Source organism: Manacus vitellinus, unplaced genomic scaffold (assembly GCF_001715985.3).
Source record: "Manacus vitellinus isolate BGI_N305 unplaced genomic scaffold, ASM171598v3 scaffold_2_pilon, whole genome shotgun sequence".
Lineage (NCBI taxonomy): Eukaryota > Metazoa > Chordata > Aves > Passeriformes > Pipridae > Manacus > Manacus vitellinus.
This window is the reverse complement of record NW_021940208.1, coordinates 48,421,605-48,445,703: the sequence shown is the minus strand read 5'-3', so window position 1 is coordinate 48,445,703 and position 24,099 is coordinate 48,421,605. Positions and strand designations below refer to the sequence as shown.

Sequence of the window (24,099 nt, the reverse complement as noted above, 5' to 3'; positions counted from 1 at the left end):
GGTAACCAGCTTTTCCATTTTCTTCCAGAGAGGACCCACGTTTTCCACAGTCTTCCTTTTATCACCAACATAAGTCATTCTATTGTTCAGAATGCATTTTTTTTTCTTTTTCTTTTCTGTGGTATTCTGTAATTTCATCTATTCCCTCTCATCCCCTCAAATGTTAACAGCCCACCTGCCTGCCTTTCTGCCATTCCCATAGTTATTTGCACAAATAAATCATTTTGGAGAGGGTTGGAATTCTTGCTAAAAGTGGTGCTAGTAAAAATGCACTCACTAAGCCTATATTGCTAAACAGTTTGTAGGCCTAGGATGCTTGAGGATGAGAAAGGAGCAAGAGGGCACATCTACATTACAGTGTAGAGATTTGCTTGTAATAAATTAGAATAGAAAATTATCATGCCTGTGGCCTTTGTAAGAAATACCTGACCCAGACCTGAAGTTCTTATTCCATTTTGTCAGGTCTGTAAAAGTGAGGTACTTAGTCTTATTTGTCAGAGCTTTCTACAGTCCATAAAGAGTTACCTGCTGTGCTAACTTCGATACCTAAAACAAGGAAGACAAACTGCCCTCAAAAAGTGTGTGTCTCTGCTGACTGTAGAAAGACCATAGATTGCTAACTTTCAAGTGGTTAACCACAATGGTTTCTACTATTGATGTGTTTGTTAGGAAAGAAAATGCTCTCTCAATTGGATGCACACCTAGGTTTCTTTTTTAATAGTGAGGTATGTTTTTTTCCATTACCGTCTTACCAGTTCCAAAAATAGACAGGTAGCTTTTACCATTACTTTTTCTGCTTGTGTATTTTAAATAGGAGTTATGTAAATAATGTGTAATGGGGCTATTTTCTGGCCCGGAAGCATGAATATTGCTTTTCTAGAAATTACAGCAACAATTTTAAAAGTGCCTGATGGAATGAAATGTCAAAACCTCACTGAAATTTAATCTGATCTTGTTAGTAGCTATCGAAATCTGTGCTTGAATGCCCTGTTCCATGTGCACATCCTTCTACAATGTTTAAATAAAGTTTATTTGTTAAGTAGAAAAGGTATCTTTTGTTTAAAAAAAAAGGAAATCTTTTGTTAAGATTTATGGTTAATTTGGGAATCTGTTTCTTGTTTGCAGAATCCTTACACTGGGACTTGGATTTCTTATTATTCCTTTTCTTCCTGCAAGTAATCTGTTCTTCCGAGTGGGATTTGTTATTGCAGAGAGAGTCATCTACCTCCCCAGTATTGGATATTGTATTCTCTTTACATATGGATTTAGTCTCTTGAGTAAGCAAGCCAAGAAAAAGGTACCATCAAAACAATCAGTAAAGTTGATGATGAAGTGCTTCAGTTAGAAGATTTGTTTTTTAACTTTCCTCTCTTTCCTTAAGAAAATTCTTGCTGTGGCAGTACTTGGAATCTTGTTGATAAATGTGATGCGCTGCACATTCCGCAGCAGTCAGTGGAGATCAGAAGAACAGCTTTTTAGGAGTGCACTGTCTGTGTGCCCTCTGAATGCTAAAGTAAGTCACTCGTGGACTTCTAATATTTTTTTTCTTTTTTTTTAAGTGTTTTGAAATTTGGGGTCAAGGAGGTGTTATGCATAGTTAATATATTGTGCTACAGTGTTATTCACAGTCTTGCTTGGTGCAAGAGTGATATTGACATGTCAGACACCTAAATTACAGTGGTAGCATACTCAAAAAACCAGACTGCAAATTACAATATTGTAATTCAGAACCTGGGGGTGGGAGTGGGGAGGTGAGGGAGGAGGGAGAATGCACTTCAGGAAAGGCATCCAGTTAAATTGGATCTACTGCTAATAAAACCTACTTAAAAGAATTTTGCATATAATTGCAAGTTATTGCAACAAAAACGTCAAAAAGAAGCTAAGTAAGTTGTAGCAATGTATTCAACTGAATAATGCCTATGCTGTTTTTAGAATCTTTTTTGTGTACCTTCCAGTGGTATATAAAGCCAGCACAGCTACGGGACAAAGCACCATCTCACCAGTGTAGTCACAGGATGTGGGGGTAAAATCTTTGCTCCCACTTCTACTCTTTTAAAGTGGCTGAATGGGCTAGAGTCTTCAGACATGGGCACTGAGGAAAACTGCAATTTTCCCTGCATGGCTTAGGGAGGGAACAAGTAAGATAGTGGGACTGGACAGGATGTTTCACTGAGCTGAACAGCAGTGTTCGGCATTGGAGACTGAATCCAGCCTGCCAACAGAGGTGACCTCCACAGCAGTCCTTTGGCAGCCAAGAGTGTGATCTGCTGGAGCATACCACAGCCCTGATGCTGTCTGAATTTTAGCAGACGCTCTCTTTGAAGAGCCTGGGAATGGGAATGTGCAGCTTGTCAATAAAAATATATTGATGTTAAAAGATTAGATTTCTGTAATCTAAACTGGTATCTAGACAATACAGATCAAGACACAGACTTCAAAAAGGAACCTGTGAATGCTCAACTTTGCAAACAGAATGGTAAATGTAGCATTTCCTGGAATACAAATATGCAACAGTGAGCTGTAAAAAACATTTATGGCCAATATTTACAACATGGTGGTGTCTTTCAGTAATCTCAGGTTTTATACATAGGAAAAGAGCTATTGTATTTTATTGTGTGGCAGTGGTAGGCAACCATCTTCTTTTTAATGATGACCTCAGTATATCTTGTCTTCTGGATGACAAGCACATACTATAAATGGAGCAAATGCAATCTGTTTTCTTTGTGTGTAACTCCATCCACCTGCCATGGTAAGAGTGCTTTAGACAGATCTGCACTCTTTGCCTGTGCTCCAAGCTCCTTGGACTCAAGCCATGTCTGGCTGGGAAGCTGTGTAGCTGTGCTCCCACAGTACTGTGCTTGAGTCGATAAGCTGTGTGCAAGCTACTGAACTAATGCAGCTGGTTTAAAGCCAATGAATGTACAGGGAAAATGAGCTTGTGTTTGTCAACACTGGGCTCTGTAGACATGCCTGAGCTGTATTTCTGCTGGTGACAGCTCGTGCAAATGGTAAGCGTGGTGATGTGTTTGTAGGCTCACATTCCAATTCTGCTGAAGGATTAACTTTGAAATCACAGTACTAGGGAACTTTCCAAGGCAAGAATATTAGAGAGTACATGTGTGAAAGCCAATGTCTTGTTTTCTTTATGGACTCAGCTGTATTTATTCAATTTTGACAAAGGTAAATGTAAAAATTGGAACTAGGTTCTGTTCTCATCTTCTGTTGTTGTCTTTGAAATTGCAGGCTTCCTTTAAAAATTACTCCACAGGACTTTCTTTCAGTGACCCATTTATTTCAGTGGGAGGCTGGTGAAGACCAAAGAATGGAACATATATAATAGCTTTTTCTTGTTGTTCTTGGAACATATTTAATATGTGTAATGTGGTCATGCTTTACTTCTATTATGTAGCAGGTTTTCAAAATCTCAACTTCCAACTAGCAACAAAAGCTGTTCATGTTTTGTGGTACACCTCTTTTCAATTCCAAATTGTCTGTGTGAGAAGCATAGAGCAAACTTACCCTAATTCTAAATAACAAGTAATAACAGCACTGCCTTCTCTAATTTCAAGACTCATCTTCATTAAACATATCTTTAGATAGACATGAGGAAACGGCATTAAATGAGATTGTCTGGCATAGTAGTGAGTGAATCTGCTACCTTGAGTGATGATGCACTTGGCTCAAGAGATGAAATTTAGGATCAACTTTAATAAATGTTGCCCAGTGATTTTAAAAATTATAGGAAATAATCAGGTACTATAATGAAATCACAAAGATTTTGACACAATACAGATTTTTTAATGTTTTGAATATTTTAAATTTTTTTTTAAATGTTACCTATTTAAGATATTTAAATATAGATATAATGTATAGATTGGTTACTTGCTTGTGGTTTTTTAAGAGAGAGAAAGAAGTATGTTACCGATCTTGGCTAAACATGTCCAGGAGCACATCACACATTTGAACTTGCATAGCCCTGCACTTAGGTTGGTTTCAAAGGTCATTTAACTGAAACAGTATACTTTTTGAATATATTTGGTACTGTTTTCCTTAGCTGAACAGAAGGGGCCTGTATATTGATTCCACTTCCTCCTTTCATGTTTTTTCATACTGTATAGATTGATTTAATTCCTGGAGCTCAGTGATGATGCACACTGGTGTGAGTTAGAACCAGGTCTGTATTGTTTTTGCTAAAGCAAATTTTGTGAACAGTTAGAGAGGCTGTTTTCTCCTGATATTTGATTATACGTTACAGGCAGTTTATAAATATAGGGTATTTCAGCACTACAGACATAAAAGGCTCACTGGATCCAATTTGGCATCTTTTCATTTGATGTCATTATGTTGTGAGTTCATCCTGGAGTGCTTTGTTGAAGCACTGAAATATCTAGTTACAAACTGTGATAAAAGCATAAGTACTGTTTCACCATATCAGACTGCTGGCTTGGATTTTTTCTCCTTAGCTTTGGACATCTACATCTGAGTGAGTCTGTCAGGCTCGCTTTATAACTGGGGAGAAGAAACTGTTCCTTTTAGCATGTGGTTCATCACCTTGGACTAAATGACTGACATAAGCCAGGACTGCATCCTAGATCTGTGTGTTTCTTTCCACTCAGGATAAAGGAAGTCCTGATAACTAGAACATATAGCCACCATTTTTCTTTTCCTAGATTTGAGATAACTGAATGTAAATGATTGTAAATTGTTATTTTGTATGTAACCTCTACATTCTCCTTGCTACTGGCTTTTCTTTAAAAGATAGAAAATAATAAACATAATTTTTGGAAAGCCATTTCAGTAGCAACTTTTCAGCAATAATAAGCAAAAAAATTACAATACTCCCAACAGAAGGTTATTAACCGTCTGCCTTGAAATACTAGGGTAAGTAACTTTGCACTTGATGCTTTATGCAAATGGCAATTACTAGAGATACAAGTTTATACAAGAGACTGGCTATACTAATACCGAAATAGTGCAGTAAGCATTTGTGAGATTGCTTTCTATACTTTCTTAAAACGTCTTGTAAAACCTCTTTGTTACAAAACAAGATTTAGTGCTGTCTAAGGATCTGATCTTTGTTCCTTAAGGAAGCTGATCTAGAGGGCATTTCCTTTGGATATTGAGGGTTTTTTTTCAATGCTATATATCAAAACATTCCTCTTTTGAGGAATTTAACTTAAGTGCTCTGGGCTGTGTTTATAGGGGCTATTTGCAGTGTTTTGCCACCATTTTAGATATCAATTTTTGTGTATACAAGCACAGTCATGCAGAAGAACCTTTAGACAACATTAGCTGCACAAACAAGATGTCAATATCAAAAAGCTTTATTATTATTTGGAAAATACAATTTCAGTAGTAGAAGAAAGAGAAGAGTGATTGCAGAAGCTGGCATTGAACAGAAGCATTTGCATGTTTCTGGAGAAATTTTGACATCTGTGCTTTGTTTCCATCCTCAGCAAATGTTCGTATTTGCTGAAAAGGTGATTACAAGCATCTAGGTTGAGAGAATAAAACTAGTGATAATAGCAGTGCTCCAGCTGAGGGCATGTACCTCCCAGAAGATGATTTTACATTTTGATTTCCTCCTAAGCTGCTTTGAATAAAAACAAAACCAGAAAATCAGTTTGACAGTAATTGTATTTTTGTTCAGGAAAATATAATTTTTCTCTCTCCTCTTCATTTAAATGTGTGTACACATTTAAGCATTTAAATAAGTGTTCATGTACTATGTTTATCTAACATAGAATAATATAGAGTGATTTTTCTTTTTTGTACTGGCTTCTTAGGCTGATTGAGGTATTGCAAACAGACAAATACAGAGAGCCAATTCTTTGGCTGGGCTATGGTGCTGTGGTTATGTTAACTTAAACAACACCTGTCTGTTGAGATCAAGTAGGTTCTACCCTAGGGTATTTTTACCTGATTGGCCTGATTTCAGAGAATACTGTTGTTATGCAGCCCTGAGAAATGCTCCTTTTAGAGCTATTACTGTAAAGTAATTGCCTGTTTAAGATTGATAAAGAAGCATCTGGGTATAATGTAATACGTCATTTCCAGTTAATATTTAATCATTTAATAATGAATTGCTATGCCTGCTCTTAAATGTTTAACCAGGAAAGGAAAATCCTCCCTTCCAGGCTGGCATGCACAATATCTGTCAAAGGCAGAAGAACCACACCTCTAGAGATGAAATTTAAAAAAACTCACTGGCCCCTCATTTTTGAAGACCAAATTCTTCCCACCCCAAGGGCTTCCCCCAAAGCACTTGTGGCCCCTTGTTGTGCAGGGAGAGGTCATAGGAGAAGTCAAGGAGAGTTACAGTCTTGTGCTTAGCAGACAGCAGGTAGTTATTGCAGGCCTGGTTTGGGGGAGCTAAAGGCTGATCTCAGCATCTCTCTGTCATGGCCAGTGAAGTGAGAGACACAGGGGTATGGCAGAAGTCACATGCACCTCTCAAATGACTGTGTGTGCCTGGAAGCCCTTTGCTGGCTCTGTTCATAAGAGCAGCATGTTACTGCATATTTATAATCCATTGTAGAACTGGTTTTGTTATTGGATATTTATGGTAGGCTGGGGAGCTTTTTTTGTGTTTGGTTTAGTTTTTCTTCCCTTCTTTAAGAGGAACTAAAGCTACCATTTCTCTTGAAGGGAAATTAGAAAACTTATATACAACAAGGAGCTCTTCATTTTCAGGGGTATTGTACAGAAACATCATTTCCTTTCACACAGAAGCTGAGGACAAAAGAAATACACCATTGAAAATGCTAGTAGTTTATTTAAATAGTTGTGGTATCAGTTTTAATAGTCTTTTTAGTTCAGTTCACAAACATACATATGCGCTTAATATTTCATTTGATGTTTTGACTTAAGAGAATCAATATCTCTCATGTTTCTGCAGACTGCACAATTCTTTTTACATGAGAAAAATATTCTTGCTGCTACTACTTTTGAGATAAAAATGGGTTTTAAGACATGTCATGTTTAAAAAAAAAATGAGAAAAATAGAATCAGAAAGCGAAATGCTGTTTCCTAACATGAGACAGTTTACATGTGAAAGACTCTCAGGGGTTGGTTTATGCCAAGATTTTTCTCATCTGCTCTGTCCCTGGTTTTCAGTCAGATTTCTTTCTTCGGTAATGCTTATGACTTTTGCAAAATGTGTTTAAAAAAATTAACTTTTATAAAGCTTCTTAAAGAAAGAAATTGAATCAAGTTAAATGTAATTTTGTTTGCTGATATTGAAGTGTAAAGTCAGGTACTTTATGGGCTAATACGCATTATTCAGTTAAATCCTTAATTATTTCTTCTGTTTTGCCACAATGTATCTTTTATCTGGATAAAGTTTGAATATGTAAACTTCAGCATAGATAATCAGAGCAATCCAGTTTGCTAAGAACGTTATAGTGTTCTGAAAAATTTGTGGAAGAGATATACAAATAGAATTCAGTCCTAAGAAACATCTTTCAGGGTACTTCATTTTACTTTAATGACTCCTGGGAAAATGCTATTCCATCTTTTTTGTGTTGTTTCACACCGTCAGCTGATCTTTATGTTTAGTTATGTCTTGATATAAATGTACCATTCTGTTGCTTCTTTGCCATAGGCCTTGTCATATTTTTATGAATGTACCAGGATTTTTTTTCTTGGAAGCTGTGCTAGAACTGCTTTTATGGGATGCTGAATTTGTGTGCTATTTTATATCCTACAGTGTGAGGAGCTGCCTCTGTGTATGCTTAGTAAGCTTTTTAACATCTTTGCTGTCCGTAAAACCAGTGAAAATACTTTCTCGCCCATTGGAAAAAGCATGGAAAATGTTCTTAACTTTATTTGTTGATGGTATGTTACTGCAGAGTCACAATCATATAGAGGTGAAATTCAACAATTAAATAGCATACCAACTAGGTTCAAACATAATTGTGTGTGCTGGATCAGTAGGTCCCAGATACTGTGGCAACTGCTATTAGGATTTTTCAGTTGATGGACACATCAGATAAAATCCTTTCTTTGAGTGTAGAAGGTGAATTAGAACTATCTAAATGCATTACAAACCTATCTTTTTGGACTTCAATCTGAAGTTATTCCTGCATTGTATTTTTGAAAAGATTTAAATTAGATTTTTCGAAGTGTGGAAGAAATTGAAATGTGTGTTTGTTTTAAATGAAGTATATACAGTTTGATTTCAAATAGTAAGGTAGTCAATCTAAATGAGTCCTGATCTAGTTGCTGAGAAATCTCTTTTCAGGAATTAGTACTCACAGTGCTTTTCAACCAGGTAATTAAGAAGATTTGTCTTGAGGTAGGATTTGAGATGTCTTCCAACTCAGAGTTGTCCTGAAATTTATTTATTTCTATCTAGACCTTGGTGTAAGTTCAGATCTTTTTCCTTGCAGCCTGAAAGCTCTAGATCAGTCCTTCAGTCTTTTAACAGACAAGGTCTTCAACATATTGCTGTACACATAATTTCAGAAATGGTCTTTGATACATTTTTATCCTAAGACAATTATTGTGTCTGTTATTTTTTGTTTGTTTTGAAATATGGAACTTAGTTTTTCTGTGAATGTTGAATTTCTTCTAGTTTATGCTATAATGAAAGCAAAGTGTAATCAACACTTACATTTCTGTTTCTTCTGCTATGATGGGTTTGATTTGAGTCAGACCTTCTCTTACTTACCTGACAAATAAATGAAATTAAGAGCAGGAGGTCTCCATACAAAGTATCTTGTAGGAAGTGTGATGACCTCATTTATAAAACCAGGAAGTGAATAATCTTTCTTAAGTGGCTGTAACAGGCAAGCTGATTTATTACTTTATTCCTCAGATTTTGTCTTACTGTCTTCCTTGTATGCATTGTCCAGTCTTAAGTATCAGCCTGCACCAAAAGCCAGCATTGAATGATGCAAGTGCTGACTGTTTCTATTTGGAGAAGGAATTTTTAGCTACTTGGCTCCACAAAATATCTGACTGTATGGCATCTGGTAGAATGTCCATCTGTGTTTTCAGGTACACTACAATGTTGGCAAAAACCTGGCTGACAAAGGAAATCAAAGTGCTGCAATCAAATACTACAGAGAAGCTGTAAGGTATTAGGAATTTTACTGCTTTAATGATCTGTCCTAAAACTACTTTCATGTTTAACATGAAGAAAATGCTTAGGTATTCATTTTCGTGTTCTGCAGCATTGCAGAGCTAGCAATTTGCATATATTAATACATGTCCCATACATAATAATCATCTCTTAAATTTTAAATTTTAGGTTGAATCCGAAATACGTACATGCCATGAACAACCTTGGAAATATTCTGAAAGAAAGAAATGAGCTCCACGAAGCAGAGGAGTTGCTGTCCTTAGCTGTACAAATACAGTATGTTTAGAACAATGCTAAGCAGTGTTTTGCACCAACTGAGCCTAAATAATACAATAGGATCCTGTGTTTCAAATGCTTAATTGTCCTCTCTCTTGGTGTGTTTTCCCAATTTGCTCAGACCTGATTTTGCTGCTGCATGGATGAATCTAGGAATAGTACAGAACAGTTTAAGAAGATTTGAAGAGGCAGAGCAAAGCTACTGGACAGCAATTAAACACAGGAAAAAATATCCAGACTGTTACTACAATTTAGGGCGGTTGGTAAGTGCTTTTGAATAAATGATAGCTATGACTGGAATCTGTGCATCTCTGTGTGTGTATGTATATATATATATGTATATATATATTTATATAATTCTGCTGTACTGTTAAAAGCTGTTATTCCAGTTTGCTTGTATTGTATTACAGGATGATTTCACACTTTTAGTAGCTTTTCCTATTGCTTTCCTGGTATACTTCCTTCCATACAACCTTTGTAGTCCTACTTTTTAATATAAAGAGGTGTAAACAAAAATACAGATTTTGGTGCCTTTTTTGGTTTTTTTTTTAATATATTTCCTAATATTAGACTGTTTCTCATTCATTAGTATATTGTTTGGTAGTACAACTATGCTGAAAAATTCAAATCTGATTTTTGGAAATATTTATATTAAATATTTACTAATCCTCTTGTATAGATTTCTAAATTTTATGCTGATTTTTCTCCCTATCCTATTGGTACATGCGTATTTAAAGACAAGCCTCGTTCCCAGACATAAGCAGAGGAAAATCAGTATATATCACTCTTATCTTCCATACTACCATAGTATTCTTTTTACTTTTCTATTTTTATCTATAAAAATAAGTCCTACTAAAATGGAATGAGACATTAACAGCTCTTTAGATTTTTTGGTGCATGATAGGAAAGTAAAGCATATCATAGCAAAATTGCTGGGTTTTTCTTTCATTTTAGTATGCAGATTTGAATCGCCACATAGATGCATTGAATGCATGGAGGAATGCTACTGTCCTGAAACCAGAGCATAGTTTGGCTTGGAACAATATGATAATATTGCTTGATAACACAGGTAAAAGCCTATTCTGATATTTTAATGAATAATTCAGTGTCTAGCAAAACTTAAAGTTTTATCTGTATATATCTTAAAGGAACTCTACCTCTTCTTTGGCTACCCAGACATTCTCTAATAATAGAAGAATACCTTCTGGCTCAGTGGTTTTAAAGCATCACTTGAAGTCCAGCATATAAATTGAATTTCTGATCCTTACTTGAAATACCATCATTGTGCCAGCACGTTTATACTATAGACCAAATTTCAGAACTTTTTAATCTTTGTGCTTTGTTGTTCTTCTGAAGGTGTTATCTGTTGAAAATAAAATAAAGACTTCCTATTGTCTTAGTCTGATGAATTTTACATTTGTGTGTGTGTGATACCTGGCTTTCTTTAAAAACTCATGCAATCAGCTTTTTGTAAAATATGCACGCTTCAGCATGAAAAACAACAAATAAGGCTGTGTTAAAACATGCCTTCTCTTTTTCCCCTACCTGGTCTCCCAGGCAATCTAGCTCAAGCAGAAGCAGTTGGAAGAGAGGCCCTGGAATTAATACCTAATGATCATTCCCTTATGTTTTCATTGGCAAATGTACTGGGGAAATCACAAAAATATAAGGTAGGTAACTAGAGCTTTTTGACTGTAGGGTTTTGGATTGGTTTGGTTGGGTTTTTTCTTATTTAAATTCTGTCTAAGTTTTTTTTAGAAACCATTTGAGGAGACCATTGCTATTGCTTCAATAACCAGGTTTCAGTGCCTATTTCTGTCACAGTACTGGTGTGTGATTCTGGCCTAAGTTTATCCCACCTTATTTTAGATGCCCGGGTTACAAATGTTGCTGCCCTACACTACTGTCAATGGTCAGTGGAGAGAAATAGGCTCTTAAGCACACTAGAGGGCAGTTAGAGTCTTGTGTTGCTTCACTGCCAAGGGAGGGAGCCTGCTTTGAATTAGAGGCCTTATTTCAGGAATTCAAATTAGATGGGATAGACTAGTCCTGGTCCTTTTGGTATGTAAAAGAAGCAAGATGTACCATTACCTGATAAGAGTTCTAGGCTCTTTGCCTCAGACGCTATCTAAAATAGAGTTACACAAATCTGTTAATCCTGAATTGAGGAGATATCTGGATAATCCCAGAATACTACAAGAGAAAGTCCATACATTGAACAATGTATTGAATTTTCTCTTGGATGGCGTGGACCAGCCTGTGAATGGTATCTCAGCATTAGCTACTTATAATTGCAAGTAGGAAATGTAATGAAACTGATAAGAATTATTTATTTTCCAAAAGGAATTGTATGACCTGACAGAGAATAAATCATGCACAGTTAATATATTTAGTTGTTTTAATTGACTCTGTAGTCAGTGTATGATATGATATGATATGATATGATATGATATATGTGATAGGGACAAATTAATAATCAAAATTTTGGTGTTCCTCAGAAAAACATCATTTACCGAACCTTGGCTTTTGGGGGGTTTGATGTCTTTTTGGTAGTGATAATGCTAGAAGCACTGAAGGAACATCCTAAGTTATATACAAAGTGAGAAGATTTTTATGATGTGAAACTTGACAGGGCAAGAGGAAATGGCCTCAAGGTGCACCAGGGGAAGTTTAGATTAGATATTAGGAAAACTTTTTCACAAAAAGGGTTGTAAAACATTGGAACAGACTGCCCAGGGAAGTAGTGGAGTCACCACCTCTGGAGGTGTTCAAAAAAACATGTGGATATGGCACTTGAGGACATGGTTTAATGGTGAACATTGTGATGGTGCGGGGTTGACAGTTGGACTTAATGATCTTAGTGGTCTTTTCCAACTTTAACAATTCGATGATTCTCCAAACAGATACATTTTTCCACCAGTTACTGTGGACACTTAAATTTCATCAGTATTGTTCAGCTGTGGAATCTTGACCTGTCCACATGTGAAGCCAGGGCCTGTGAAAAGCCAGGCACTTACTTTTGTTTGCATTAGTGATGCTGTTAAACACCCTGGTTCTCTAGACTGGCTGGGGTTTTTTCCTGTACACTCGATTTCTTTCCTCTCTCCACCTGAGACTGTTATAAAATATATATTTTAGGTTAATTTAGCAAAGTTCCAGAAGGATACAAATTACATCTAGAATATATAAGGGATGAGATTATGGAGGAGGTAATTGCTAGGATTATTTTGGTGAGTCATGACTGTGAAAGAATAGAGGATTGTGTAGTCATTCATCAAGAAGAGTATGTGGCATGATAGAATAAAGACCATTTATAATGAAATAAGTTGAAAGAGAAGTTGAAAACAAGCTAGAAAACTTCTCCAGGTGCAGGAGAGATAAGTCTGTCTTAGTGGATTTAAAAAATAAAAAAGGAGGTAGTGGGTTTGATTGCCAGCTCTGAAAGGTCATTATGCTGCAGGAGGATGTGTTGGAGACAAAGCAGAAATAATAGTAGGGGAAAATTAAGCTTGCAAGTCGGCATCCTGAATAAAGTAAAAGGAATAGCAGAGCCCAGGGAAGAAAGCAGGGAGCCAGTGTTTTAACAGTTCAATATGGAGTAGTAGGTTTGTGTTAAAACAGGGAGAGCAAATTAAGGGAATTGGAAAGTGGACTCACAAAGGTTATGATCTCAGCAGCTGTATTTTTGCATTGCCTATAAAGAGGAGATATAAGAGTTTTTATAAGTGGGAGAGTGCTAAATGACAGTAAAAAGCATGGGAAATTCAGATTTCTTGTCCACCCCCTCACCATGTAAAAACAGAGAAGTGGATGGCTCTTCAAAGATTTTTATTGAATGGGCTTGGAGGGGAGGGAGGGGGGGTGGACTGTCAAGGCGATGGAGGTAATTTTCAGAGTGCTGCCTTACTGTGTCTGATGTGTTGTATAACCTCAGGCATTTCATTTATTAGGTTACTTGTTATGTGTCTGTATAAAAGTTGTTACATTGGCTTTGTTGCAGTAAAGGAAGATTTGTTCTGAGAATTTTTTGTTATCTCTTATTTTAAAAGACATTGAGTCAAAAAGGTTTTATTATGTTGTGAAAGATTTCCTTCCAGTAAGCACACAACATTCTCCTTCAGTTTCTTTCCAGCAGAAGATAGATTTCCTACATCACCAACCAAAAACCCAACCCTTTTTGATTTCTGTTTGTATCTACTGATGAATGGTTTATTGTTTCAGAAAGAAAAGCACATTTAGGATGAGCTGTTTCAATGGTTTTGTTTGGGTTTTTTAATTATCATCTGTTATACCAACTTAGACTTCTCCTTTAAATGCTTGTTCTTATCTCACTGGATGAAAAACCAAGCTATCTTTAGTTCTTTGAAAATGTGTATGCAGTATTTTTGTTATGTATATATCTATGCTTTTTCTGTAAAAAGTGCAAAAATTGAAAACATTCAGCATTTTGAAGTAAAGCCAGACTACAATTTTGTGGCCTTGGCAGCAGATGGAATACAGTGTGGTTACCCCAAGCCTTTGCTATATGCAGCCTGAAAGTTTCTTGGCAACACTTAAAGATTTGGCAAGATGCAGCAATTTGAAATATCACTGGTGTACTGAATGTATATTTACTCCATATATCTACAGTAATATGAATATGATGCACCTTAAATAGCCTTTAATCAACCAGTATGCTTCTACTACTGCTGAGCAAAGTAGTGGTGATAAAAATGTTTTCAGCATGTAGTTGGAGATGTATGGTAATGGCAGCCAGCTCTTGAATATCTATTTCATTAAATTTTCTGGAAGTGGTACTGCACATGTTGTCCCATTGTGCTTCAGCAGTGAAAGGATGTGAGTCTGTACATTAGGTGCTTCTCTTTTGTGTAGGTGGCAACTTTAGGCATAGGACTGAATTAATTGGACAGCACATTTTTCACTTTGATTGCTGTTAACTTGGCCAGTGAAGAAATCAGACATTTACTTATTAGACCAAAATACTAAAATTTGCAGTGGGAAAAAATATAACTTCATAGGACTTACGATTACCTCGTTTTTTCAGGTGCCAATCCACTGTTGATTTTTAGGATTGGAGAGTTGTACGAAAAGAGGAGGTTATCTTGCACAACTTGTCAAATTTTTGACTCTCAGTATGTTTCTCAAGTGACTGAGAAACATGGAAATCATGGGATAACTTTGCCTGGAAATGACATTTAGAGGTAATCCAGTCCAACCCCTGACCCAAACCAGGGCCAGTTCCAGTTGAATCTTGAATATCTTTGTGAATAGAGATTCTAGAACCTCTCTGGACAGCATCTTTCAGTGCTTGACCAACTTTATGGTAAAAAAAATAAATAGTTTTTTTTATCCTTTTATCTAATTGGAATTTCTCATATACCAGCTTGCATCCATTATGTCTCATCCCATCTCACAGACATGTGAGAAGAGTCTGTCTTCATCTTCTCTGTATTATCTGATCAACTAGTTGTAGGCAGCACTAAGGTCTCCCCTTTACCTTCTCTTCTGAAGGCTGAAGAGATTCAGTTCTTTCAGCTGTTTGATGTATGTCTTGTGCTCCAGACCCTAACCATCTTGGTGGCTCTCTGCCAGACTCACTGAAGTATGTCTATGGACATACTTTAATGGAGTAATGGAGTCTTGTAATGGAGAGCCCCAACCTGAACACATACTCCAGATATGGTCTCAGAAGTGCTAATAGAGAAGGATTATTTCCCTGGACCAGCTGGCTGTACTTGATACAGCACAGGATGTGGTTGGTCATCTTTTGAGGGTACACTGATGGCTTTTATTCTTTTTACTGTCTACCAGGCCCACCAGATCCATTTCTATAGAGCTGTTTCCTAGACAGTTGTTTCTCAGGCTGTACTTTTGCATGGGATTATCCCATCCCAGATGTGGAACTTTGCATTCTTGCTGAACTTTATGATATTTCAGCAGTCCAATCCTGTTCAACATCTTCATTAATGACTTGGATGATGAGGCAGAGGGCACCATCAGCACCTTCGCTGATGACACCAAACTGGGAGGAGTGGCTGATTTGGCAGGAAAGCATCTGAGGATCCTGGTGGACACCAGTTTGCTGCAAAGACACACTGCTGGCTCATGTTCAAAGAAGGCTAGTGATATCCTGGGTTGTCTTAGGAGTACTGCCTTTTGCCAACAGGCTGAAGGAGGTGATCCTTCCTCTCCACTGGTGAGGTTACACCTGAAGTCCTGTGTCCAGTTCCCAGAGAGTTCAGCAGAGGGCCACAAAGATGATGAAGACACTGGAACATCTTTCCTATGGGGGAAGGTTGAGCCTGGAGAAGAGAAGCCTCAGGGGGAGGATCTCAATGTACATACTTGAAGGGTGGACAAAACTAGATGGAGCCAGGTTCTTTTCAGTGGTGCTCTGTGACAGGACAAAAAGCAATGGGCCCAAAGAAAACACAGTATGTTCCCTCTGAACATCAGGAAGTGCTTTTTTACTGTGACCAAACACAGGCACAGGTTACCCAGAGAGGCTGTGGAGTCTCCATCACTGGGGATGCTGCCTGGAGATGGTCCTCAGCAGCTGGTTCTGCTGGAGCAGAGAGGTTGGATCAGATGACCACCAAAGGTCCATTCCAGCCTCAGCCATTCTCTGATTCCTGCTAGTCCGTTTCTCTGTCCTGCCCAGGTCCATCAAAATAGCAGCTCTCCCCTCCAGTGTATTTATCACTCCCTCCTCTTAGGTGCTATTTATAAAGTTTTGAAAGTGCATTCAGTCCCATCATCCAAAACATTAATGAAGTCACTAAATAGTATGAGTTTCAAAGAGACCAGAGCATACCAGCAACTGTCTGGGTATGACAGTGCTGGAGCAATTGCTTATGCCATAGGAAAGCAATGCTGAAACTTGCACTATGGAATTATATACCCTCTAAATTTCCAGACATCGGGTTCCCTTGATAACTCCTATCTAAGTATTCCTTCTCCTGAAACAGAATCGATCACAGAATGGTTGGTTTTGAAAAGACCTCTGGAGATCATCTCATCCAACCCCCCTGCTAGAGCACATTAACCTGGAGCAGGTTGCACAGGATTGCGTCCAGGCAGGTGTTGAATATCTCCAGGGAAGAAGACTCCACAGCCTCTCTGGCATCCTGTTCCAGTGCTCAGTCATCCTCACAGAAGGAAGTTCTTCTTCATGTTCAGGTAGAACTTCCTGTGTATCAGTTTCTGCCTGTTGCCTCTTGTCCTATTGCTTGGCCACTGGGAAGAGCCTGGTTCCGTCCTCTTGGCACCCTCCCTTCAGATACTTATAGACACTGATGAGGTTCCCTGTCAGTCATCTCTTTTCAGACCGAACAGGCCCAGCTCCCTCAGCCTTTCCTCATAAGAGAGATGCTCTAGTCCCTTAATCATCTTTGTAGCCCTCCACTGGACTAGCGCTGAGAATGCTGTGGTTTGTAATTTCCTTGACCTGAGAAGATGAAGGCACTTTCTGCATGAGTCTCTCTTGGCTTGAGAGTGGCAGCTCAGCTATGCTCAGCAATGCTTTGAAAGGACCATGTTGTCTAGGTTTGAATTTGGACATATGGGAAAGCTCTTAAGTCACTCAGAGTTGAGTGACTCAATCTTGACATCAGAAATATCTTTTTCCCTGAAGGGGAACTCTAGAGACTTACTTCATGCTTCACATGAGAAGATGGTGGAACCAGAAATCTGGATGACAGGTTTTCTTCTTCAGTAGAGCCTGTGTTATTTTAAGTACTAAAAGCTTAGCACAAAAGAAAGAATTTTTCTCCAGGTTATTGTTCTCACATGCCTCAGACTAACAAGTATGTGCATTCAGACAGAAGCCTATGGCATTGAGGTAATTTTATCTTCAGGTCATTTGCGTTAAAACTGAATGAACAACTTCCCCTAAAGCTCAGCACAGCATAGAAATCTTTGTAAAATTTGCTCTCAAATATCTAAACTTGCATGTAAGTGAGTAAATATGCTCCATTTGGATTGGGGGAGTGTAACTTTTTAAACCTCTACAGGAAATATGCTCTGGGAAAAAAGTATCTATATTAGCAGCTAGTTTGGGAAAATAAAATGGTTTTAATTACAGAATTAGTTTAGTGGTAAATTATTTTCTGAATACTTTCTGAGGGAGCTCAGGTTATCTAAGTACTCAGATATCAAGAGTCTTAAGAGTACACACTGTAAGTGGGAATATGGAAAAGATAACTGGTGAAGAAATGTGAAGCATATTTGAAGGATTTTTTAAGTAACAAGGACTCAGCTACTCTTCATTGGGAACCATGCTGAAATATCTGCTTGAAAAGAATCTACTGGAATGCCACTATTTTTAATACTAAAATTATTTTTAAAGGAAATGTGTCTAAAAGCAGTTTGCTCAGATCCAAATTATACTGTCCTTAACTTGATTGCATAAGAAGGGAAAACTTCAGCAGGTAATGTTTGAAAATATAGTAACTATAAAAAAAAGAATAAGTAAACAGTTTTGCAAACTTTACTAGTGCCTAATAATTTTCTGCTAAAATAATAGCAGCCTATGAAAGCATGGCACTTATTTGTAGCATTATTAATGTTTTCAGGAGGCTGTAGCCACCTGAGCTACAGGATCATGAAGGCTCAGAATATTTATATGATGGTATCATATCTGTATGATATAGTTTCGGAGGGTTTTTACTTACAATCAAGGGTAAATTTGACATTATTTTATATACAATGAGAGTAGACTGTCTTGTTGACTATTATTTTAAATTATTCAGGAATCTGAAGCTTTGTTCCTCAAGGCAATTAAAGCCAATCCAAATGCTGCCAGTTATCACGGTAATTTGGGTAAGAGCCTTTCTAACTCTTATCAGCTGTATTGTTTATTTGCTTCATATTCATTGTGTTTAAAAAGAAAAAGCAATCTTTCGAGCCTTCTTCCTGCTGGGCAGATTTCTATTTTACTTTCTAGAAGAACTGCCAGCCAGAAGAACAGGGCACTAATCCAGAAAAGCTGTCACATGATTTGACAAATCAAGAGGGCTGCAAAGTCCAGCCCAGAGGTAGCTGCACTTCAGTATCTCCAAATTGGTTCATTTATGCTATGCTTGTAACCTGCAATGAGCTCACCAGATAAGAGCTGCCATTTATGGCTGCATTGTAATTCATTCCTTCATCGTTCCCATGCCAGTTCTGCTCCCAGGCTTTGGTCTTACATTTGGCAACAGAACAAGCAGCTACTGTGCCACCAACCAGTGACAGACCCTTAACTGGAAATAAATACTTCAATGTCATTTTCAAAGTGGTTTGCAAGATTCCACGTTATTCAACAATATTGCTAATGAAATTCCCCCTTGATGTTCCAGCTGTGCTTTATCATCGCTGGGGAAATCTTGACTTAGCAAAGAAGCACTATGAAGTCTCTCTGAAGCTTGATCCTATGGCACCTGGAACCAAGGAAAACTACAACCTCTTAAGAAGAAAACTGGAGCAGTTGCAAAAGAAAGGCGGTGCCTGATGTTCCTTTCCAGGTTGTCCGTGCATGCTGTTTACGACTAATGTTACATGGCTGCTTTTGACCATGTACAGGATTCAGTCATTATTTCTCAAAAATGATAACACCACCAGCACCACACACTTGAATGTCCAGTTTCGCCCTCCTACAGATCCTAACATTTCAGCTTGGGGGATCATTTTATTTTTACTCTTGAACTGCTTTTAAAGTCCATTAGAACATTTTTATAAGTATATGAAAGCAATGCAGATGGAATTTCACAGCATACACTTGTCATTTGATATCTTCATGTGACACTTCAGTAGAAGGATGAATAGCAGAAGGTGGTTTTATTTCTGAAAGTGATACTTAAAAGTGCAATTTCCTGTTTAAATCCTGATCTTTTCAAGTATAAAGAATATCTGTCTAGTTTTATTACTGCCTTCTACTGCCAGTCCTGCAGAGCCAGTGAAAAAAGGATTCTCTCCATCACATCAGTCTACTCATATAATTTTGGTTACATGCCCTTATGTTTGTTTGTGTCTCAAGCCTGTGAAGTGTTGGATTTGTACAGGAGTAAATAAGGGCAAAGATTTGACCATAAATATCTGTCAGCCAGTGTACTGCTGAGGTATGCTTGAGTGTAGAAAATACTCTTAGATTAAGATGGAGATTTTAGCAAGCAGCAAAGAGAAATGAAGTGTGAGGCAACACAGGAATCAGCTAGAGTTTCTGTTCCTGCAGGCAGCCTCATCTAGTATAGACAACATGGGCAACAGGTCAGAATTGCTTTAGCTCCCGTGGCAGGTCAGTGGTCTAAATACAGTATATAGTGTCTGCAGGAGCTTAATTGCCATGTTCTTAGGCATTTCAGTGCTTTCTGGTTAAGGACATTACACCTTGCAGCTCCTGTACTGCTGGCGAATAAAGAGGTAATTTCTGTGACAAAGCACCTGTGCAGAAGATCTGACCTTGGCTGTTGATCTGTTACCTGGAAGGAAGGTGGCTCACCTTTGTCTCCCATGGCTTCTGTGTTTGCCGAAGGGGCAGATAAATAAGCATAGCTGGTAATGCATAAACTGAGCACATCAATGTGAGATTATTCAGAAATGGTATATGTTGATACCATGTTACCTCTCAAAAGGGGCTATGCTTTAATACATGTTTGAACTCTGGCTGTCCAGAGTTGTTTGTCATGTGCTAATATTTACATTCCTGCTTCAGGAAGTAGTCACATGTCTGTGTATTTGTGGTGGTTGTTTTTTGGGGGTTGTTGGTTTGTTTGTTTGTTTGTTTGTTTTGGGGGGGTTGTGTTGAGATGGGTTGGTTTTTTTGTTTAAGATTGAAAGTTTGCTATTAATTTTGAAAACTAAGGAACTTTCCCTCTCTTTTTATATTCCTTTATTCTTTCCAACGATGTCCCCTGGAAGAAATTGATCAGTGCAGTATTTGCAGCTTTCCTAATTAGTCCAACGATTATTGTATAGGAGATTGTGTAATGTTCTCCATACACAACTCATCTATGTGTGGAACTATTTAAAGTCTCTGATAAGTTCCTGCCATAGGGCAGGATGCTGTGTGACCTTCTCATCTGACCACCATATAACCATTCTACATCTATAATATGATTTGAACCTACAATAGGCTGCTTTTACATTATAAATTTGCTTGGTAATGACAGTTGATTCAATAACTAAGTGTGTCTACAGAGCACATTGCAATACTGCAGAGCTACCAAAGCATCCTCTGGCAAAGCTAGTTCAGGTACTACAAGCTGTGCAGCTACTTTAACGTAATATTTTTGCCAGACTAGCTGTAAATCTAGCCAGCAAGGCTGTTGCAGTGGAGTGCTGTCCACAAATTTGGCTTTGAATGAACTAATCTGGCTATGTTATATAGTATGCTGCTGTACTGGTTTTGGTCGAGATACCAGAGGCATGCATGTGTGTTCCTCTCCTGCAAATACAGCCTGTTTCTCAGCAGGACTAATTAGTTCATATAGGGTAGTAAGTTGATACAATTGTTTCCATTTCTTCTGGTTTCTAGACAGAATTTTCAGAAAGTGGTTTCTGAATATATTTGCAGGATATAAACATGCTCTTTGGTAAGCATCTGGTAAGCAGAACACTGCACCAGTATGGCTAGTCATCTTCTGATGACCACCATAGTTTAGCCAGTGCCAACTTTTGTATCTGAAAGGTGCTGAAATAGGTACACTGTTCAGTACAAACGGCAGGCTTTTAAGGCTTTCCATACATAGCCCACTTTTCATTGATATTGAGAACATGTAGCTTCTTTGATCATGAGGAATTAAAGAGTTAGGGTCTGGCTGGGTGAGCTAATTTATAGCTGAAGACAAATGTGTTTAATATAATCAGGTTTTTTCTGTATATTTGGAAAAATACATCCTGAGCTTAAATTATTATTCTCATCATAAAATCCACATGTGTAGTTTTCCCTGTTGCTTTCCATATTAGCTTTGCAAAAATCCAGTAGATCAATATTATGTATGGGGTATGAATTCTTTCTAGGTCATTACAAAACAAAGCTGTTGTAGAAATTCCTCTGTGGAAGTCAGTTTGTCCTTTTACTCAAGGGTTTTAGATGGAAGAGACAGACAAACAAATTGGATGTTTTGTTAGTATTTGAAAATGGGTTTTATTTTTCAGTACAGACAATATGATTTCTTCTTGATTAGCTTTCTGGCTAGTTGTATATATTTTTGTGAGGGTTTACTTGTTTTATATAATTTTCAGTTCTATAGAAATGCAATTGATTACTTGTATGATGGTAATAAGAAGGATACCCTTACATCTGAGTGTAATGTTGAGGCAGAATTGTGTTCAGAAGAAGCCACAAAGATGACTGCTTTTCTAATTAAAATTTCCTTAAGACTTTCAAGAATACTAAATATTTTTTTACTTTATTTTCAGAAATATTTTGAAAGTGCAAATAATACAGTGGGGTTTATTAAAATGGTTATAATGCTAACCTTTTGCTTGGTTTTTCATACCTCATAACTGACTCCTGGAATAGTGCAGAACACTCAACCCTGAAGAGAGAAAGGTGAAGAAAAATTGGGTTTGTACATAACTGTTGTTACAAACATTGTCTGTCTTTCTAGCTGGATTTTTTCCCATTGCTAATTACAGAAGATTAAAGTTTCCTTATCAGCTGGCCTGCTTGATTCCCTAGGGAAATTAAGAAGCCTGGTTACTTTTTTCTTCTTTTTCGTTTTGAAAGATTGCTTGTTCAAATACAGTTCTGAGGAAAGAAATACAGAACGACTCAGTGCACAGAATGGAGTCTGAAAAATAGTCACAATGATTGCTATGGATGGGAGTCTCTTTTCACCAAAAACTTCTAGCCGAGTTCCCAAATTGTATGTTTCTCTCATGTCTAGACCAATGCCATGTACATGAAGTTTCCTGTTATTTAATGTCATACTTAGTATTTAAACTTTAGAGATGTGGAGTGTGTGTGTGTTTATGGGCACTGAGAAATAAAAATCTTTAATACTTTTGAATGGTTTCTTAAAAATATTGGGCCTATTCACTGGGAACTTCATATTTGAGATACCTGCATCTAAGCTATTCATCCTAGTTTCTCTGTATAGTCACTGGAGGGGGAACAGGTAATGTGAACTATGATTCATCTTCTAAAGGAAGCACCTTTAGGATGTGAGGAGTCATATACTTGAACCAGGTACTCATCTTCACTAACTTCAAAGGGTAACTAAGGTGATCAGCTCATATACATGAAGAAAATCTCCCTTGATGCTTTCAGTTGAAGTAATCTGGTCCCATACACCTCTAGCATTCTCATACATTATTGGCCCCAAGAATGTTAAAAGACTGGCATTGAAGCAAACTGGCAGGTACTTGCCTTGAGAGCTGGAGAGTTATAGTAGCTCGATGAGGGAATGGGATAAAACAAATTAGGATGACTTTGATAAATTTACATGACTGATAAAGCATCTTTCATTCTTTGTGTATGAAAACAACATTCAGGTCAAGTTTGATTTGTTTCTATCTTGTTTATGTTCCTGTAATAAATGGTAACAACTTCTTATTGAAAGGACTTTTGGCATCCTTCGCTCTAAAAAGCAATCTAAAGCAACTGTAAATTTGCAAAGGTGAGATTTTTTTTCTTAAATTGAAGTTGCTATTTCAAGCTGTAGCTGTTAGAATGTTAAATGCAATAGCATAGCCCGTTTCAGTATGGTGAGGTTTTTTAATTTCAATATCTTGATATTTATTTGCTGGTTCCTGCCTCTGTTCCCTATTTCATGTGAGCATTGGTACATTTACATACCTGTCATTACATGTAGATTCCCAAGTGTTTCTTGGCTTGGCCCTTTCACTGAGTAGCGCTTCCACAGCTCTTGGTATGTCTCTATCAAATATGCGTTTATGAGGGCACATTTAACTCAAAAACACTAAAATTTACTAGAATCAAAAGTGAGATCACATGGTTGGATTTCTGCAATGTCAACACCAAGGGAGCCAAACTTCTGTCATGTACCACCATAAGCAGAAGTGCCACTAATAATGGGCACTTCAGACTCTGTACTGGACTGCGTGATAATGTGAAGTGGTTGTACATAGGTGTAATGTTATAAACACAGCAACTTGGACTCTGTGCTTTAAGGAAAAAGGACCGTATAGCCACTCCAAGGAAGAGGATGTGCACAGCTGCACGGGCTGTCAAGCACTGGAGGACGGATGACCTTTGTATTAGAATGCTGCACTGCAGTGTTGTGGCATGGGTGTTCAGTGTGTGTCAGTAATGATACATGTCAAGTGGTTCAGGGTTTTTTTAAACAAATTTTTTTTGTTAGGAAAAAATCTCTACAGGTACTGTGTAGCTTGTGATTTCTGAGCTGAACTTTTTTTATGTAGTGTTAATCATTCAGATTGGCAATGGTATGTTCCAATTTATTTTCAGCTGAGCAAGAAGTAAATACATTTGTAATTAAGCCATGAAATAAATCTGCATTTTGCTATCTTTTTTTTGGATAGATTTTAATTGTGACAGTGGTGTTTATTTTTGTAGTAAGTTTTTGATTCAGGGTTCTGCTGAAAGCTAGGAAGAAAATCTGATGGGCCTAGTAGACTGGCACTGGGACATATGGGAAGATGTTCTCTTGGAGTACTAGTTCAAAATCTTGATTCAGCGTGATTGTATTGATGTTGAATGTGTGTGCCTAAACAACAAAAAGAAGCACTTTAAAAAAGCGATAGAATACATAACTCATTAATTCAAGCTTTAA

General features: G+C 37.5%; 1 protein-coding gene across 3 annotated transcripts in view; it reads left to right on the top strand.

The window, feature by feature from the left end:
• The window catches only part of TMTC4 (transmembrane O-mannosyltransferase targeting cadherins 4), a 55,979-nt gene extending 32,132 nt beyond the window's left edge, over nucleotides 1–23,847 (top strand). For 2 of the 3 annotated variants that reach the window (XM_018071262.2, XM_008931419.3), the window contains 9 exons: nucleotides 1,126–1,297; nucleotides 1,382–1,513; nucleotides 9,001–9,080; nucleotides 9,254–9,361; nucleotides 9,483–9,624; nucleotides 10,316–10,430; nucleotides 10,919–11,031; nucleotides 18,112–18,181; nucleotides 18,700–23,847. In XM_018071262.2, coding sequence (XP_017926751.1) covers nucleotides 1,126–1,297; nucleotides 1,382–1,513; nucleotides 9,001–9,080; nucleotides 9,254–9,361; nucleotides 9,483–9,624; nucleotides 10,316–10,430; nucleotides 10,919–11,031; nucleotides 18,112–18,181; nucleotides 18,700–18,851 — 1,084 coding nt within the window. In that variant the 3' untranslated portion in view covers nucleotides 18,852–23,847. The remainder of the gene's footprint in view (nucleotides 1–1,125; nucleotides 1,298–1,381; nucleotides 1,514–9,000; nucleotides 9,081–9,253; nucleotides 9,362–9,482; nucleotides 9,625–10,315; nucleotides 10,431–10,918; nucleotides 11,032–18,111; nucleotides 18,182–18,699) is intronic. The other variant, XM_018071263.1, reaches the window with a different exon arrangement.
• Nucleotides 23,848–24,099: the final 252 nt, after the last annotated feature.